At 37.3% G+C, this 18,991-nt stretch overlaps 1 protein-coding gene across 1 annotated transcript in view; it reads right to left on the minus strand.

Moving 5' to 3' along the window:
* Nucleotides 1–18,991, minus strand: part of LOC150076329 (catalase-like) — a 100,935-nt gene that overhangs the window by 44,438 nt on the left and 37,506 nt on the right. The window contains exon 3 of the mRNA XM_090387928.1: nt 17,401–17,552. Within this exon, the coding sequence (XP_090244054.1) occupies nt 17,401–17,552 (152 nt within the window). The remainder of the gene's footprint in view (nt 1–17,400; nt 17,553–18,991) is intronic.

Genomic DNA, 18,991 nt, shown 5'->3' on the forward strand with positions numbered 1-18,991 from the left:
CCCTAAATTGGTTGCTGAGAAGCTGAATAAATATTTTGCATTCACATGTGAGGAATTTTATTAAAGTTAGGATACCAGCAGCCCAGCTAATACTGACTGGGAGTTGAATAATTTTATGATAAATGAGAAGTGACTAAAAGCAAAATTATTAAAATTAAAAGTGAACAAAGCACCTGCAATCTAATATCTCTTACAAAGAGATAAGCACTGTCTTACTGAGTTAAGTAAACCTTAACTTATAATGAAAGCATTCTTCGATTTAGGCAAAGTCCCTATACATTGGAGATGTATAAGAATATCTTCTACTCAAAAATGGTGGCTCAAAGCATGAAACTTCAGTAACTAAAATGAGCAATTACATGGTTCTGTTATGGGGGGGGACATAATACTAACTAATCTAATTAGGTACTATGAAGTTGTCACTAAGGAAATGTATGCAAGGAATGGCTGATATTTAAGTTCAATGATCACCCAAAAGTAAGCAAAGCAGTTAAAGACAGTAAGCAAGGTATGTTACTTCAACAATACTTAGACAAATTATTTGGATGAGCTGAGAAATGATAGTTGAAGTTTAAATACTAGAAAATGCAAGTCTTATACTTGGGTAACAGTAATCCTAGAGTGATATAACATTTGGATATTACCAAATGTCTAGACAAGTAATAACAAAAAGAACTGGGAGTAAGAAATAAATACAAGAAAAATGAATGCTGTTTATAGGATTATAGGTAAGGCAAGGTGATATTCTGCTCCTATGATCCTAACCACCCCTACAGCAAAAAATACATAATAATCTAAAAGAACGGAGTCTGCTGACGAGGCTACTAGAGACGGTCGTTTTCAAAGCCGCTAAGTGGATTTTTCTTATTTATTGATTTGAAATTATTGTTTTTCTAAAACTTTTGATTTAAATTTAGTAGTATAACATTATTTTGTGATTTTCTGATTAATTTGGTGTATTTATTCTTTACTCGGCCTTGTAATTGCATAAAAGTATCGGTAAAGGTTTCCACGTGTTTCAACTCCGCTAACCGTTCGTAATTTTCCCGCCTTTGTGATACGATATACCGTACTAGATAGCGTTAGTTGAACTTCGTTAGCAGTTAAATTGTACGTTTAAATAAATACATATAACGACTTAGATTACAAACGTAATATAATTAATTATATTTAACATAATTAATTATACATATAACCACTTAGGTTACGTAACATAAATAATTAGTAAAAACAAATAATTAATACATAACTTGATACGAAAGTTATATAAAGGGATTTCGCAGATAACACTCGTTACTGAAACGTAAATATTTCGTAGATAACACTCGTTACTGAAACATAAATATAGCGTTATAACTGTGTTTGGATACAAGTTTAGGATTTAATTTTGTACAGAAATTGAAATTTTATTGAAAGTAAATCTAAATCATGACTCAAACCAGAGCAGCAAAGCAAAGGGCTCAAGCTAATGGGAATGCTGTGGCCCAGGGGAGAACTGAGGGGGGCAGTTGTCCTCTGAATCACAGCCTTGTAAGATGCACTATTTGCTTGATGTTTGCGGAGCAGTCAAGTATGGGACATGATACTGCCATGGGGGATGTCCTTGTGTGTGTGTGCGATGCAAGGAGTGTAAGGAGATAAGGCGACAACTCAGCGTTGTTATGGGCCTATATGAGAGCTTGAAGGATAGGGTGGATGCCCTCGAAGGATTACAAGTGAGGGGCCCATCAAGCTCTCAGCTGCCCACACCAATGCCAGAGCTTGCACTTGGTCATCGCGGAACACAGCGGCAACCCCCAAGGCAGAATGCGCTGGTCCCAAAGGAACTAGTAGTTGTTGGTGACTCTATTGTCAGGGAAACGGGAAACATGCTTTGTAAAAAGGATAGGTGGAATAGGACCAGGGTATGTCTGCCAGGGGCAAAAGTTGATGACGTTGTAGAGCGGATATCATCTTTTAAGGGCACAAAAGGTAATATAGTTGTACACGTTGGCACTAATGACATTAAGAGTAGGAGACCGGCGGAATTACTTGACAAGTACAGGTCACTGATGAAAAAAAGCCGTGAATTAGGGTTGAAATTGAAAGTGTCTGCAATTCTGCCCAGACACGATAGGAGGGAGTATATGATGAGAGCCCTGTCAATCAATTCGGCCCTGGAAAGATTGTACAGGGCTCAAGGGGTAGAATTTTTTTCAGCCTGGTCTGTACTTGTTAACAGGAGAGACTGCTTCTACAGGGATGGGATACACTTAAATAGAAAGGGTGCAAGAATGTTTGCTGATGCTATCGAGGCAATGTTAGGTGGGTCGGAAAACTGCTAGATTGGGGGGATACAAGGACTAATAGATTAACAGTAGCCACTGGCAGAGGTGAAAGTGATTCTTGCACTGCTTCTATTGGAATGAGCCGCAACCTGGAAAATAAGATGCAGGATATTTCAGAGACTGCTGGGAATCATTGGGGTACAAGTAAACACATGGGTTGTGTTAGGGTAGCTAAGAAAAAGAACAGGTGCATGTATACTTGTGTGTACACCAATGCTAGGAGTTTAGTAAATAAATTTGATGAATTTGAGGTATTGCTCAAAACATCAAAGGCAGATATTGTGGGGATTTCAGAGACGTGGTGTCACACAGATATAAGAAATGCAGAACTGGAATTTGGGGAGTACAATGTCTACAGAAAGGATAGACCGGATAGGAAGGGAGGAGGGGTTATGCTATTAGTTAAAAAACACATAAAATCCAAGGAAGTGAAGCCAGTCGACACCGCTGGACAGTGCAGTGTCGAGTCAGTTTGGTGTGACATAAGCATTGGGAGATCAAAATTGAGAGTAGGAGTGTGCTATAGGCCTAATGACTTTGATGAGTATAATAAGAAACTGTTCGGAGAAATAGAGTGGGCCAGTAAATCAGAGAGTCTTATAATGGGGGATTTTAATTTCCCAGATATTGACTGGAATTTGGGGGCTGGTCACTCACACAGTAGCAAGGCTTTTGTGGATTTATTGGATGATTGTTTTCTACATCAGCATGTTCGGGAGGCAACTAGAGGGAGTAATACTCTTGATTTGATTATCAGTAGTGATTCTTCATGCATTAAGAATCTGCAGATAAATGAACCACTTGGTGGCAGTGATCACAGTGTGCTGAAGTGGGAGTTACTCAAAGAGGTAACTACCATTAGGGGTAAAGGGAAGGGGTATTGCTTTCGTAAAGGCGACTACAATGGACTGAGACAGTATTTAAACTCTATACAGTGGGATCAACTGATGATATTGCCAACAGCAAATTCAAAATGGGAAGCATTCAAAGAACTTATCGTGGAAGCTACTAGGCTTTACATACCAACTAAGAAATATTGTTCAAGGTTTAGGCCTAAATGGTTGTCAGATGAACTAATGAGGCATATGGCAGAGAAGAAAAATGCATGGGATACATACAAATTAACACGTGACACGGATGCCTATGATAGATACAAGTTGATCTGTAACCAAGTTACAAAGGAGGTTAGGCAGGCGAAGGCAGATTACGAGAGATCCTTGGCAAGGGATGCGAAGAAAAACAGCAAAGAGTTCTTTACTTATGTAAACTCTAGACGGAAGGGGATGAATCAGATTGGTCCACTTGAGATCGATGGGTCAACTGTTGATGACCCTGCTCGGGTAGCTAACAAACTAAATGAATATTTTGCATCGACATTCACACATGAGGAGTTATTCAGCGAGGGGAATGCCAGAGGTGTATTCAACTCTAGCAGTAAGCTAGAGAATCTTGTAATAACTGAGAGCAAAGTGGAGGAGAAATTGTTGAAGATAAACACAAGAAAGGCACCTGGGGTGGATGGGATCTATCCAGTTATATTAAAGGAGGCAGCAAAGGAGGTAAGCAAACCCTTAGCCATAATTATGAGAGCTTCCTTGGACTCAGGGGAGGTACCCATTGACTGGAGATGTGCAAATGTGACCCCAATTCACAAAGGGGGATCAAAGGCTGACACAAGTAATTATAGACCTGTGAGTTTAACTTCTGTTCCCGGAAAATTAATGGAGGCACTGGTGAAAGAAGCACTGCAGGATCATCTAGACAAGACTTCAGTTATAGCTAGGACACAGCATGGTTTTGTTAAGGGGAAGTCTTGCCTGACCAATTTGATTGGATACTATGATGCAGTCACAAAAGAACTGGATGCAGGGAATAACTTTGATATTATATACTTGGATCTTAGAAAGGCTTTTGATACTGTTGCACATGGAAGACTGCTGCACAAATTGGAGCAGTGTGGCATTGGAGGCAAGTTGCTGCTATGGATAAAGGGGTGGTTGAGGAGGAGAAGACAGAGAGTGGTAATCAATGGACACTGCTCATCGTGGACTAATGTTATTAGTGGAGTCCCTCAGGGTTCAGTATTGGGGCCTTTATTGTTTTCTGTATTTATAAATGATATTGATGATGGTATATCAGGCTTAATGTCCAAGTTTGCAGACGATACGAAGGTTGGCAGGGTTGTCAAGGACACTACTGACACTATGCTGCTGCAACAGGATTTGGAAAGGTTGAGCAGATGGGCTTCGAGGTGGCAAATGAAGTTTAACATTGACAAATGTAAAGTACTACATATGGGAAACAGCAACCCCAGAGCAACGTATCAACTCTGTGGTACTACACTGACAGTGGTAGAGAATGAAAGGGACCTGGGGGTGGTGGTGCAGGCAGATATGAAGTTCTCTGAGCAGTGCAGACGAGCTGCAAGAGTAGCTCATGGTGTATTGTCAATGATATATAGGAATTTTTCTAGCAGGGATAAGGAGGTGATTATTCCCTTGTATAAGGCAATGGTCAGGCCACACCTAGAGTACTGTATACAGGCCTGGAGGCCTCATTTCAGGAAGGATGTAGAGCTGCTGGAACGAGTACAGAGAAGGGCAACTAGATTGGTGAATGGGACAAAGGGGTTCTCTTACGAAGAAAGGCTTAAGTTTTGCAAATTACAGTGTCTGGAAACTAGGCACCAGCGGGGTGATCTGATAGAGGTGTACAAAGCCTTGAATGGTTTGAGCATGCTCAATGCTGATGGGATTCTTCCTCTAGCTCAGAAAAATCACCTGAGAGGGCATAAATTCAAATTGAGGAAAGACAGATGTAGGATAGATGTGCGGAAATTTGCCTTTAGCCAGCGGGTGGTTGGTGGGTGGAACAGACTTCCATCCCTTGTCGTGGAAGTTGATAGCCTAAATAAGTTTAAGGCTCAGCTGGACAGGTATTTCGAACGAACAGAGGGGTGAAGTGGAAGTGGTTATTTTTATTTATTTATGTTACTTTTTTTTTTTGGCTGATGCTGCATAAGCTTGCTTTCTTGCATCAAATGCCTCTACTAATGCTAATGCTAATGCTAATGCTAACAGAAAAGAAAGAGAAAGAGAGAGAAAATGCAAACTCCAAACCCAAAGAGAGACACATCCACACCCCAAAAATTTCCACTGAAATGAATATACCACAAAAATGAAAAAAAATAATAATAATAATAAAGAGCCTACAAGCAGTGTCTTTTCAAGAGACAACAGCACTTGTAAACTCCAAACTACCAGGAAGAAACCACTCTCTAAGCTTATGATTAACTCAGGTCCTGACTCACATTCGTGTAGTGTAACCAGTAGGAAGCCAGCTATTTAACTATTGAACAAATCAGGATGGCCTGTGAAGCGGAGACTAATCTGAAGAGACTGCATGATTTACTGGCTGAAAACCTTTGTATCACTATGGTAGACAAAACAATAAAGACTCTTTGTATCACTATGGTAGACAAAACAATAAAGACTCAAACTAGTTGGAGTAAAAATGATTTACTTTTAAATAAATAAATCATTTTATTTAAAAATAATTTATTTTTAAATAAATAAACACTGCAATTATTCATGTTACAAAAATTTTTAAAAAACTGAGGAGGCAAACACAGTTTAATGAGTTTTTATGACTGCTTGTTCTGAAATTAGAACTTGTTTGTTCTCATTAAACTGTGTTTGCCTCCTCGGTTTATTAAAAATTTTTGTATTGCAAAAATTACCAGGTGAGTCAACTGTGATTGCAGTGATAAATAAAAATATTGATTCACAACAACAAGTTGTGCTAAAGCAAGGGAGAGTAAATGACAGGCATGTTGACACAGATGTGGATATTCAAAAGCATTCTTTCAGATATGAATGGAATCCTTCTTACTGTCAAACAGACCTTAGAATACTGTCTTCTGAGGAGCTCAATCAATTCCACCTGCAAATCTTCAGGTGCATTTGAGACATCACCCAGATGTGGCTAAAAAGCTAATATCAGAGTACAACATCATGTTTTTAAAAATATTTAAAACTTTCACTGAATTCATCAAACAGGGCATCAATGACACCTATATATTTCTTTACCATTACTTCAGTAAAGGGATAATAAAAATATGATTATTCTTTTTTTTTTTTTTTTTTTTTTTTTTGCCATATTGTGCCTACTATTGGTATTACAAAAAAAGTTACTTAATCATGATTTTTTTTTTTTTGGTAGTTATTATTATTAAATTACAGTTGCTCAGAGTGAAACGGATACAAAAATATAGATTGTGACAAGTTTAATAATAGGAAATATAATATTTCCTATTATTAAACTTGTCACAATCTGTTTTTGTATCTGTTTCGCTCTGAGCAACTGTAATTTAATAATGAATCCAGAGTGCACAGGCCTCTTTAATCATATTTTTTGGTAGTTGTTGGCGCATCGGCTTCTGTGACCATAATGCACCTCCTTAGGTTTTTGCAGTACTTTGATCCAAGCCCGAGGCGGGATTCGAACCCGCAACCTTTGATCATGATTTATATGTGGTTGAAGATATAGCAGACAAGAGCTAAAGAAGGATGCTAATAATTCAACCTTATTTTTAGCTGGGGATGAAACAGAATCATCAGGTTGTAACAGATGTGAAAGCACAGACAGACAGACAGACAGAAGTTGTAGCCAATAACTCTGCCCAGAAACCAGAAGGCTTGGCTACCATTTGGACAAGAATTTTTTTTTTTTTTTTTAAATCAAGTTTTATTGATTGTAACCTTGTTTGCAACTGTGGCAAAAAAGAAAGCTAAAGATCAGGATTCAAGACAATTGCAATATGCTCATTAGGAAAAGATTTTAGGGTGGAATGTAAGATTTCATTCTTACAAGGATAATTTTGCTGACAGGATCTAAGAAAACGTTAGGATCAAAAGATTTAAAACAGTAACCCCACCAATGACGAGAAGAGGAATAGAAATCACACAGATGATCCCATTTTACATTCTTGTAATGCCAAATAACATGAGGCTGTGAATGGGCATGGAAGAGAGACTCCACTGGAGAAGAGCCCATCACCAAGTTGTGATGTGAGGTACCTAAAGGACTACAAACATTAACTTTGTACAGCAGGCCCTCGTTATAACGCAGTTTGCTCTACGCTGATTCGCTATAATGCTCTTTTTATATTATATACCCATATCTCACTCTAATGCTGTCACAGCTCACTATAACGCTCTTTTATCTGCGTACAGATTGAATTTTTGGCATGTTTAACGAAAACATTTCATCTGATGTAGTCAACAGCTTGAAAATGAATAGCAAAGTTTCCCACGCTGACTTGCGAAATTTTCCCACGCTCAGTGAAATTTTCTCCCACGCTAATTTAATTGCACTATGGTGACTTGTTAGATCAACATTTTAAAAAATGATCAAGTATTGCTTGTAATATTTGCATTATATACATTTATCCGAAGTCTAGTCATCACTCGGTACAGTGTTAGACATCGCCCGTAATGGACAGCTTACTCAAACATTGTATCATAATTAATGCAACGCAGTTACATTTTCGAAGATTAATAATAGTGGATAAGAATTAAAAAAGAACGTCTGGACACAATACAAAGCCTACTAAGGTAAGAAAAATGCTGAATTTGAAAATTAAATTATATGTTTTGAAGCAAATCGATTCCGTTCAACGACAAATGGACGTGTGCAATAATTCAGGACTGGCAGGTTCAACTGTATGAACAATTATAAAAAATAAAGAATTAATTTTAGCAGCGGGAAAGACAGCTGTTCCACTGCAAGCAACTAGGCTGGCTATTATAATTTAAATGGAGAGACTTCTAAATAATTTTATTGAAGATAATATCCAACGCACAATTCCGTTAAGTTAAATATTATTAAAGAAAAAGCGATTAGCCTATATGATAATCTGAAGAAAGCTCACCAAAAAAAAAAAAAAAATATGTGGAACCATTTCAAGCTAGTAAGGGCTGGCAAGATAGATTTAAAATCCAGGGAGAAGCCGCAAGTGCAGATCGAGAAGCCAAAACTTTCAAAAAAGAACTAAAAATTATTGAAGAGTGGTGTTAAACTTCAACAAGTTTTTAACAGAGATGAAACAGGACTTTTTTGGAAACGAATGCAAGTACAAATTTTTAATATTAAATATTCTGACCAACATTTGTGCATCTTTTCACTACCGTTTATTATTGATTGGGAAATATCCTATGGCATAGGCCGTGACTCACAAATACATATGTTACATTATGGGAATACAGCGCTCGCTTAGCACTGATTGACATAGCACTCTGTTTTTTGGGAATGAATTATCAGCGTTAAGCGGGGGGGGGGGGGGGGCACCTGTACTTTGAAGTTGGTAAGGAAAAGATCAAGACTATTGGGTGTGCTGTTAGAATTATGTGGTATTCTAGCAAGTAAATAAACAAACTGTTTAAGATCATTAGTAGTTACAAAAATCTCTGCATCTCTACCAGACAGGTCCATGCAACTAAACAACTGAAGCTAGCTGGAGTTGTGAACATTATAATCACTAAGGAATATTACTTCATTGTTAGGAAAGTTAGACCAGAGAAAGTTCAGTTTCAAAGAAAGAAAACTGAAGTTTTGAGTGAGTTATAAGAGATAGGAGAATGACAGAGCAAAGATGGATTTTACAGAATGGAGTAAAGGGATTTTAAGCCAGAGGAGATGCCAGATTCAGAAGTCTCTAACACATTATATCAGAGCAAACATATACACAAGTACTACCTTTTTTTAGTAAAAAGAATCAGAGAGCATATAATTACAGCACCTGAAACAAGCAGTAGTTTAGACAACTGAGATCCCATCGGGAAAATTTAAGTAGACTTAGTGAATTGCAAGTGGAAATAGACATCATCGAGACTGTGTATATCTGTGAAATGAATAAATATGTACCAAACTTGCTAATGGAACACCATAAAGATAAGTACAATCAATGTTGGAAGCTTAAATGATAAAGAAGTGGAATTAACAAAAGAACTTAGTTGATACTTCCAAATAGAAACCATCACAGAAAGCAAGAGAATGAACACTGGGATGTTATGTCTAAACAATATAAATTAAATTATTCTGGAAGTAATAGGAAAGTGTAGCAATAGATTTTTTGTTAGAATTGGTTTGAAAGAATGTTTAACTGGCTGAAAAGTATTATCTAGTAGTTATGTGGATAAAATTTAAGATGGAAAGATGTACGATGTAATGAAATTTGATTGTGGAGCAACCAGTCCAAATGAAGGTTCAAAACAAGATGGCATAGAAGAATTCTTTAATCTCAGAAAGATCAGTATAAAACTAATGATGAAGAAAGAACCATTTAATTCTCCTGTTTGAATTAAACAGCAAGGGAAAATATGATAATTACATCTATATTTTAAGAAATTCATAAGGATAGCCAAAGGTTTACATACATGGGTCGCCAGATCTAAATCCAATTGAGCACCCACAGGATGAGGTAGAATGACTTCATGAGATTCTCTGCACGCACCCAAATTTCAAGAGTTATATGAAAAATGGACCAGCATCCCTGTGATATCCTTTTAACACCTTGGCAAGTCCATGCCATGACAAATCCAGGAAATTCTGAAGGTCAGGGGGGGAGGGGGGACGTACATGCTATTAGGTAGGTGTACCTAATAAAGTGGCCACTCTGTATGCTGACAGCTTCAGGCAATAACGCAAGCTCTCAAACTTACAATAAACTGGATCCAATATCAGCACTGCAAGTTACAGCAGATTAGGTTGGAGTGTTTAAAATAAGCGCCAAAGCAACATCATGTCTGAAAATCGTACATGTATTCTGGCCTGTTTTTTTTTTTTTTTTTTTATGTAAACCCCAAACACAAGGTATTAGAACCTAGAGTACTTAATACCGTGCTTGGGTTGGAGGTTGAGAAGACGAAAGAAGATATTTGTTGACATTGGACTTGAACTTCTGTAGATTGTAATTTTCAGGAAATACGTATGAAGGAAGGTTGTTCCAGAAAACGGCAGTTGAATGAATAAATGAGGAAGATGAAAACTTGGTTCTGTGAGTTTGAAGTTGGACAGTAAATGGATGTTGGCTGGTGGCGGCACAGGTTCGGACTGTTTTGAAAGAGAGAACAGGAATTATAGAAGCCAATTCAGAAGAACAGTGCCCATGGAATTATCTGTAGAAGAGGCAGAAACAGTACATCTATGACACAGCGAGTGGAGAGACTCTGTTAGAGATGAATCATTAATTAACCTAACTGCCCTCTTCTGAATGGAATCAAGAAGCCTGAGAGAGATTTTGGGAGCACCACCCCAGATGTGGGAACAATATTCCATGGCAGAGCGGATTTGCGATTTATACAGAGTGAGCAGCTGTTTGGAAGAAAAGTAACGGCGAGAGTGAAAGAGAAAACCAAGTTTTTTAGATGCAGAGGAAGCAATATTTGTAATGTGCTTGTGCCAAGAGAGAGATTAGAAGTCAGGGTAATCCCCAAAAGAGATATCATATTACCTAGAAATCGGAGTGCCACTAAAGATAAGCATAGGAGCATAAGAATCCTTTTTGCAAGATATAAGAGAAGACTGAGTTTTAGAAGGATTGAAATCAACTAAGTTGTCTTTGCCCCACTGGAGAATTACCTGAAGATCGGCATTTAAGGAATTGGTAGCAGATTTTCGAGAAGTTGAAGCTGATTGAACAGGGCAAGGTTTCTCAAAATGGAAAGTGGAATGCAATGTGCTATCATCGGCAAAACTATGGATAGGATTTCCAGTCAATGGAAGAAGGTCATTAATATACAAGAGGAAAAGAGTGAGGAAAAGAAATGAACCTTTGGGGACACCAGCATTAGTGGAGAAGTTAGAAGACAGAGAGCCATCTACCATCACCCTCAGTGAGCGATCAGAGAGAAAACTGGATAACCAATTACTAAAAACAGTTGGCAAACCATAAGATGGAAGCTTGTTTAGAAGACCTTTATGCCAAACATGATTGAAAGCCTTTGAGATATCAAGAGCAACTACTTGTGTTTCACCGAACCTTTCCATTGAATTAGTCCATAAATGGGTAACATAAGCCAGAACATCACCAGTAGATCGACACTGATGGAATCCATACTGACGCTCATTGATCAGATGGGAGGTTTCTAGGTAGTTTAAGAGTAGGCGGTTAATTGATTTCTCCATTACTTTAGAAAGAGTACAAGTAATTGCAATGGGACGATAATTGGATGGAAGGGATTTGTCACCCTTTTTAGGAACTGGCTGGATATGAGCAAATTTCCAAACAGAAGGAAAAACACCTTTGGAATAAGAAAGTGAAAAAAGGCGGCAAAGAATAGGAGTAAGTTCAGGAGCACAGGTTTGGAGAATAAGTGGAGAAATACCATCGGGACCTGGAACTTTCTTAGCATCAAGATTCGTCAAAATACTTCTGACATCCTTTTGACGGAAGACCACAGGAGGCATTGAATGGAACGTGTTGGAAATGGTGGGAGGTGTTTTACCAAGATTATTAATATCTGAGTTGGAAGAAAAATGGGATGCTTGCAGGTCAGCTTTATCCTTGGCGGAAGTGACAACAGAACCATCTGGTTTGAACAGAGGTGGGAGCAGAGATAGGCAAAAGTTGTGGCCAATAGCTTCGGCAAGAGACCAGAATGCTCGGCTACCATTAGACCAAGAAGCAAGTTTTCTACTCTTAGCCTGTTCAAACTCTAGTTTGGACTGATTAATAACTGCTTTACAATTGTTGCAAGCTTTGGTATAGGCAGAAAATGAAACTGAAGAATTAGAAACAAACCAATTACGATATGCAACGTTCTTCTCTTGAACAGCCTTAGCACATTTATTGGAAAACCAAGGTTTAGATAAAGGATGAGATTTTAAAGTGGAGTGTGGGATAAAGGATTCCATTCCTGCAAGAATAATTTCACTGACATGATCTGAGCAAACGTTGACATCAGAAGTTTTGAAACAGTAATCCAACCAAGGAAAAGAAAAAAGAAATCTCGCAGGTCATCCCATTTTGCATTCTTGTAATGCCAAACAACACGAGGTTGGGAATAGCCATGAGATAAAGGTTCCATTGGAGAAGAGACAATCACCAAGTTGTGATCTGAAGTGCCTAAAGGACCTCTCACTTTGACCATGTACTTAGAAGGGTTGTTTGTGAGAAAAAGATCAAGCATGTTGGCTGTATGATTAGGATTATCCGGTATTCTTGTAGGTAAATGAACAATCTGTGCTAGGTCATTAGTAATTGCAAAAGCCTCGGCATCTTAACCAGCTGGGTCGGTGTGACTAAAAAAACGGAAGCCAGCTGGAGTTGTGAACATTAAAATCACCAAGGAAAATTACCTCGTTGTTAGGAAAGTTGGACTGGAGAAAGTCAAGTTGCAAAGAGAGGAAGTCAAAGAGCTCCAAGTGATTAGTGGTGTTGGGAGAATGGTAGAGACAACAGATGAATTTTACACAATGAGGTAGAGAGATTTTAAGCCAGAGAAGATCAAAGAAAGTAGATTCCAAATTGCCAAGTCTCTGACAGGGAATATCAGAATGGACATATGCACAAGTACCACCTTTGAGGCGAAAGGAATCATACAGCGAATAATTTGGGCATCTGAGATGAGCAGTAGTTGAATCAACCAATAACCGAGATTCTGTCAGAAAAAGTACATGGGGGTTTGGCAGACTGCAAGTGGAAATGGACATCGTTAAGATTAGAATTGAGACCACGTATATTTGTGAAATGAATTAGGAAGTGCTTGGGAGGTTTAGATCTTTTCGCAGATAAGCTTGCTCTATTAGTTTGCCAATTCATGGTATATTCAATAGTGAGAAAAAGTGGGTGGGACATGCTGTATGAAGTAATGAAATTTTTGGATATGGCGTACACATGATAAAAATATACCCAGATCCTTGACATAACATGGCCTTGACAATGCTCCCAGCATACACACTACTCGGACTCCCTCCAATCACTACCTGGCAGAGTAGAGGTAGCAAGATTATACATTAGCTGATTTGGAAGCCTCCTAGAGAGGCTTCCAAAGAGGTTACTAACTAGTGGCCCGCCTGCGAACACCGTTTTAGAGCTCCCCTCGAAATGTAAGGAATATTGGATCTCACCACGATGTTCATCATAACCTCAAAAGTCATCAATCATACTGCATGATGGAAGCGATAGGGAAGGGTTGACTGGAACTTAGCTCTAGGGACTAAACATGGGTTCCACCACTTCAAGCCTCCAATAAGCAAAGTGGTGGTATACTGCACTTGTTGATGAGAGTCATCTGCCACCTAGTACTGCCTGGTAACATAGAGGGGCAGCATTTCTCCATGTGGTTTGGGCGCCACACCTCGATCCCTGCTTACGTTGGTTCACACCTGGGTGTCACCCACCATGTAGTTGTGCATGGAGGTTATACCCAGGATTACTAACAGTCCCACCATCGTGAAGGTGCAAGCAGAGGACTTGGCTGTCACAGACCGTCCGGACTTTGCCGAAATTGGCTGTCACAGACCGTCTGGACTTTGCCGAAATTGGGTTCACTTGACTTGAATGTCACCCAAATATCAGTTCCATCAGCATTTTAGACTCCCAGGTAGCAAGTGCTGCTTGTCTGGCATATCTGAGAGAATGTCTGTGACAACCTCAAGGACCAAGGTTTAAATATATTTGGAAAAAACTACTGTTTACAATCAAGTAAATGCATTGTAATACTAAGGAAAATATATTAAACAGTCTAACTGCACTTTACAACACAAAACAGAATAGCATCTCTTTGTTCAATTACAGGCAACATCTAACTTTGTAAAGTTCGAACCACAGAGTCAGTATACTCATGCCTCACAGCTCTGCAACTTAGTATTGTTAAAGTTTATCCCCATAATACCATTCTTCCAACATTATATACCCCATAAAGTTGCATTAGTAGTCATATACAACTTTTATAGTCTTTGATGGGCCTGGCCAGAAAAGTTTACAACTTTATTGTTAAAGCAGCTAAACTGAATAGCACTTAATTAAAAATGGGTCATGCATTTTTTGTTTCACCTCACAGATTCATGGGATGTTTGTATCAGTTACCATGTACATTAACTCAGGATCACAGCCAGCCAAAGACATTTGACAATGGCTTATTAAAGCAGGCTTTCTCACCTTCAAGTCTTTCACTATGCCCATTTAAAATTATTTAAACCGCAATAGTTTTTGTAGACACATTGGAGTAAAGCAGCTATCAAAGTGTGTGCCTACACTGTACCAAAAATTTTGAATGAAGGTCAAAGAACAAGAAGACTGAGTTTGTGAAGATGTTTTGTTTTTTGTCTTCCTAAGTACAGTCAGTTCTACTATAACGCGGTACATGTGTTCCTAAAAATTTCCACATTATGGTATTTTGCGCATTAAAAACAACAGGGCTTATGGAAAAATTAAGGTAGGGGTAGAGCACCCAATAAAAAAAAAAAAAAGTTGTCTAGTAAGTAAAATACTAAAAAAAAGTTAGAAACCCTATAAAATTGTTAACATAGATTTAAATATCTTAAATTTCTAATAAATAAATATTACAGTAAATACAGCACTGTAATATATACATACTAATTGATATTTCTGTTCACTGACTTTTTTTTTTTTTTTTAATTGTAAAATTTAAAAAAGTACAAAAGATAAGCACTCAATAAGGTCGAACACAGCACACAAATTGCACAAGTGAGATACGGAGTAGCAAGTTTACAAAGCTAAAAAAAATTGGAATAAAGAGAAGATTCTGAAAATTTATTTGATTTTTATATGATTGAAGATTTCATGGAAGGGGAAACAATTTCACCATAATAACATAAAAACCCACAGAATTCCAGCTATTGGTATTATCACAAATGCAATAAGATAGAGTTTACTACCCATTTAAAATTAGATTGCACTAACAAAAAACAATTTTTATGGTTTTATGGTAGTGACCTCCTGCACTCACACTATCCTGCCTCACTAAATTTCTGTTCGAACAGAAAAATTTGGGCTCCTGAAAACATGAGTTGGCCTACAATATTGTTGTTTGGGGTTTAATGGCGCAAGAGCAACTTCGGCTATACTGTGCCTCGGCCTAAAATATCACGTGTTATCTTGTGAATACAGTGAATGACAACAGTGTGTTTCGACCAATGCAACTACAGTAAATGGGAAATACAGTTTTCACACATTTGACATTTTTTAAGCTTCATAAACTTGTATGTATTGCTGTGCAGGTCGCTGCATTCAGCTTGGTGCCGGATTTCGCATTCACCTGGTGTTACTTGCAGATGAAACCATGCATGAGTCAACACCAAAATTGCGTTATACTCGCATTGTTCCCTAATATATCAATCACGTTGGAGCAAATTCGCGTTGTAAAAATGCACGTTATAGCAGAACTGACTGTACTGTAATTACTTGTGATGAAAGTTGGCTGTTCCAGTATGATCCAGGAACTAAAAGACAGTCAATGCAATGGAAGACAAAACAATCCCACAGACAAACATGCCTAAATTTTCAGATAAAATTTGTCTAACTGCTTCTTTGTCCGTATTGAATTCTGATTAATCGATGCTCACTTCTAATCAATATCCTTACCCAGTCCACTTTTTCATTATTTTTCTTGAATATGGGACATTCTGGTCATTCATTGTCGCCCACATTCTCTTTTCCTTCTAAAAATATTTTATGTCATTCAAACACACGAGTTCTTGACGTAGTATCTGCCCCATAACTCATAACTTTTAGTTGCTGTTTTAGTTTTGTTAAAAGTTTGAGGCTGATTCGTTGTACAATTCTTTTGTCCGTCATTTTTCCAGAAAACTGCAAAGGAAATGAAAACCAATATCACTGCAAAGTGAATGAGTATGTTGGACTGTGACTTGGCAGAGACAACTAGGGAAAGATTCAAGGTCAACTGTTGTGCCTTTGTTTCATAGATAATGTTTGGTGTTTAGTGGCTGCACATGCAATCTCGTTACTTAATAGCCACACCTCTTAATTTCCTCAAACTGTGGAAAAATATTTCATGAAAACCGAGAGCTATATTTATGAGCCACAAGAGGGACCTCATAGCACATTAAAATATAATCCATTGTTATCTTTATCTTTTCTCTTAGGGTCCCGATACTTTTGGTAATACAATGTTTGCAATATGCTAATGGAGATGCTTGAAATAAGATAGATAAAATTAGACAGCTACAATGAAAAATAAGCAAAATACTGGCAAGTTAATGAAAAGAGCATCAGAAAATGTTATTTACTGAAATGAGCATAGAGAAATATGAGTATACAGAAAAATATACTTATTTTTGTTACATTAAAGAAATTGTTCAATCCCTGTAATGTCCAATTTAAACAGTTTGAGATATAAGCTTGTAATAGGGAAGAGCATTAGCAAAGGCACATGATGCAAGAAAGCAAGCTTATATAGCATCAGCCAAAAAAAATACAAAAAAAAACCCCCTTATTTCACCCATCCACTCGCTCCAAATGTTTGTCAAGTTCTGCCTTGAATCTATTTAAGCTATCAACTTCTACAACGACAGATGGAAGTTTGTTCCAGCAATCAACCGCCCACTGGCTAAAGGCAAACTTCCACACATCTAACCTACAACTGTCTTTCCTCAATTTGAATTTGTGCCCTCTCAGGTGATTATTCTGAGCAAGAGGAAGAATCCCAATAGGACAGACAATAAACATAGAATAATGCAAGCAATCGGTGATTTGTCACTGATTGCTTACATTATTCTGTTCATAGTGTTTTACTAATTGCTTACAATCATAATTTTTATATTTTAATGATTTTTATATTATTCAAAATATTTAGCCTGAATCATTCTAAATCAACAAGGGATACAATCAAGGTTTTATTCTTTTTTTTTTTTGCTTAATTTTTTCAATATAAAATTCCTAAGCCAAGGATGTACAACCTTCCCAATGTTTCCAGTAAAAATTATTTTAAGTCAACAAAATTTACACTAATACTTAGTGGTAGAAACAGAAAACAGCACAACAACATAGAAGCGATTAATTCCAATCTAAATTTCAAAAACCACTCACCGACTGTAGAAAAACGAATGGCAAGAGGAGTCCGTTTCCCAATTTTATTAAACAACTTAGCTTTACAATATTTAGTGATATCATGGGTAACCTCAAAATATCCAAAGGCACCTGCTCCTTTTGCATGAACCACACGTTCTGGAATACGCTCCCTTAAAACAGAAAACTATAAATATTGAATACTTTTTTTTTTTAATCAGTTTATTTATAATGAATACTAAAATACAAAAAAGTAGTCAGATTCATTTAGTTAGCAACAAAACATTGACAGAAATCCTATTATATAAAGCTCAATTTTATGCATGAGGTATATGAGGGAAAAGGGTTCCATTAACTTTTAAAAATATGATTCAGTTTTGATTCAAAACAGTTTTGTATTGAACAAAACTGTTTCAGATTGTGGCCATATCAATTACTTTTCAATATAATCAGCTGGTTTATTTAGTATTAATAGAAGCAAAATATGAAAGGAAGCAAGCTTGTCCATCTTAAGCCAAAGAAAAAAAAAATAATAATAATAAACCCACACGTCTTTCCATCCTATCTAATAATTTGTCTAATTCTTCCTTAACTCCATCCAAACTACCCAATTCCACATATAAAATTTTCCATATGAAATGTCATGTCGATGTCACACTGCTCCACGAGCAATATAAACACTGAAAAGCAGACCTGATCAATCTCAATCACAAACTGATCAAAGTTCAGATTTTGATTGAGACCATAAATCACAACCTGAACTTTGTTCCTGACAAACAGTTTGTATGTTTAGTATGTTAAAGAGACATTTTCAAGGCCAGTGGTTTCAAATCTAATAAGGATGCTCTAAAGGTACTGAAAGAAAGTATTACTTAGATAGCAAGACGCATTCTACTGCAGTGATATAGAAAATATACTATGACAAGAAAAAAAAATATACTATGACATCAAAGGAGGTAAGCAAATTTTTACTATAATTATGAGAGCATCCTTGGAATCAGAGAAAGTCCCTATGAACTGGATAAGGGTGAACGTATCCCTAATTCACAAAGTGGGATCAAAAGGTGACATAAAGAATTACAGATCTATTAGTTTAACTTCTGTTCCAGGGCAAATAATGGAGTCACTGGTTAAAGAAGTAATGCAGCACTATCTAGACAAGGATGCAGTTATACTGCAGTCACAGCATGGATTTGTTAAGTGGCAGTTCTCTCTAACCAATCTATGATGCAGTAACAAAGGAACTAGATGCAAAAAAAAATAATTCTGATAACATTTACTTGGATTTCAAGAAAGTTTTTGATACTTCTGCACATGAAAGAGTGTTGTACAAATTGGAGCAGTGTGACATTAAAGGTAAGTTATTGATATGGATAATGGGGTGGTTCAGTGGTCGAAAACAGACACTGCTATTCATGGACTAATGTTATCAGTGAAGTTGAAAGGATACTGACAAAGGTATAGCAGGTTAAAGGTCTAAGTCTGTGTATAATACAAATGTTGGCAGGGTGGTTACCAAGAGTAATCAAGGTAAGCTACTACTACTACAACAAGATCTAGAAAAAGTAGGCAGATAAGCTAAGAATTAGCAGCTGAAGTTTCACAAATAAAA

The sequence above is a fragment of the Mastigoproctus giganteus genome, chromosome 13, assembly GCF_048544385.1.
Source record: "Mastigoproctus giganteus isolate SK-2022 chromosome 13, ASM4854438v1, whole genome shotgun sequence".
Classification (NCBI taxonomy): domain Eukaryota; kingdom Metazoa; phylum Arthropoda; class Arachnida; order Uropygi; family Thelyphonidae; genus Mastigoproctus; species Mastigoproctus giganteus.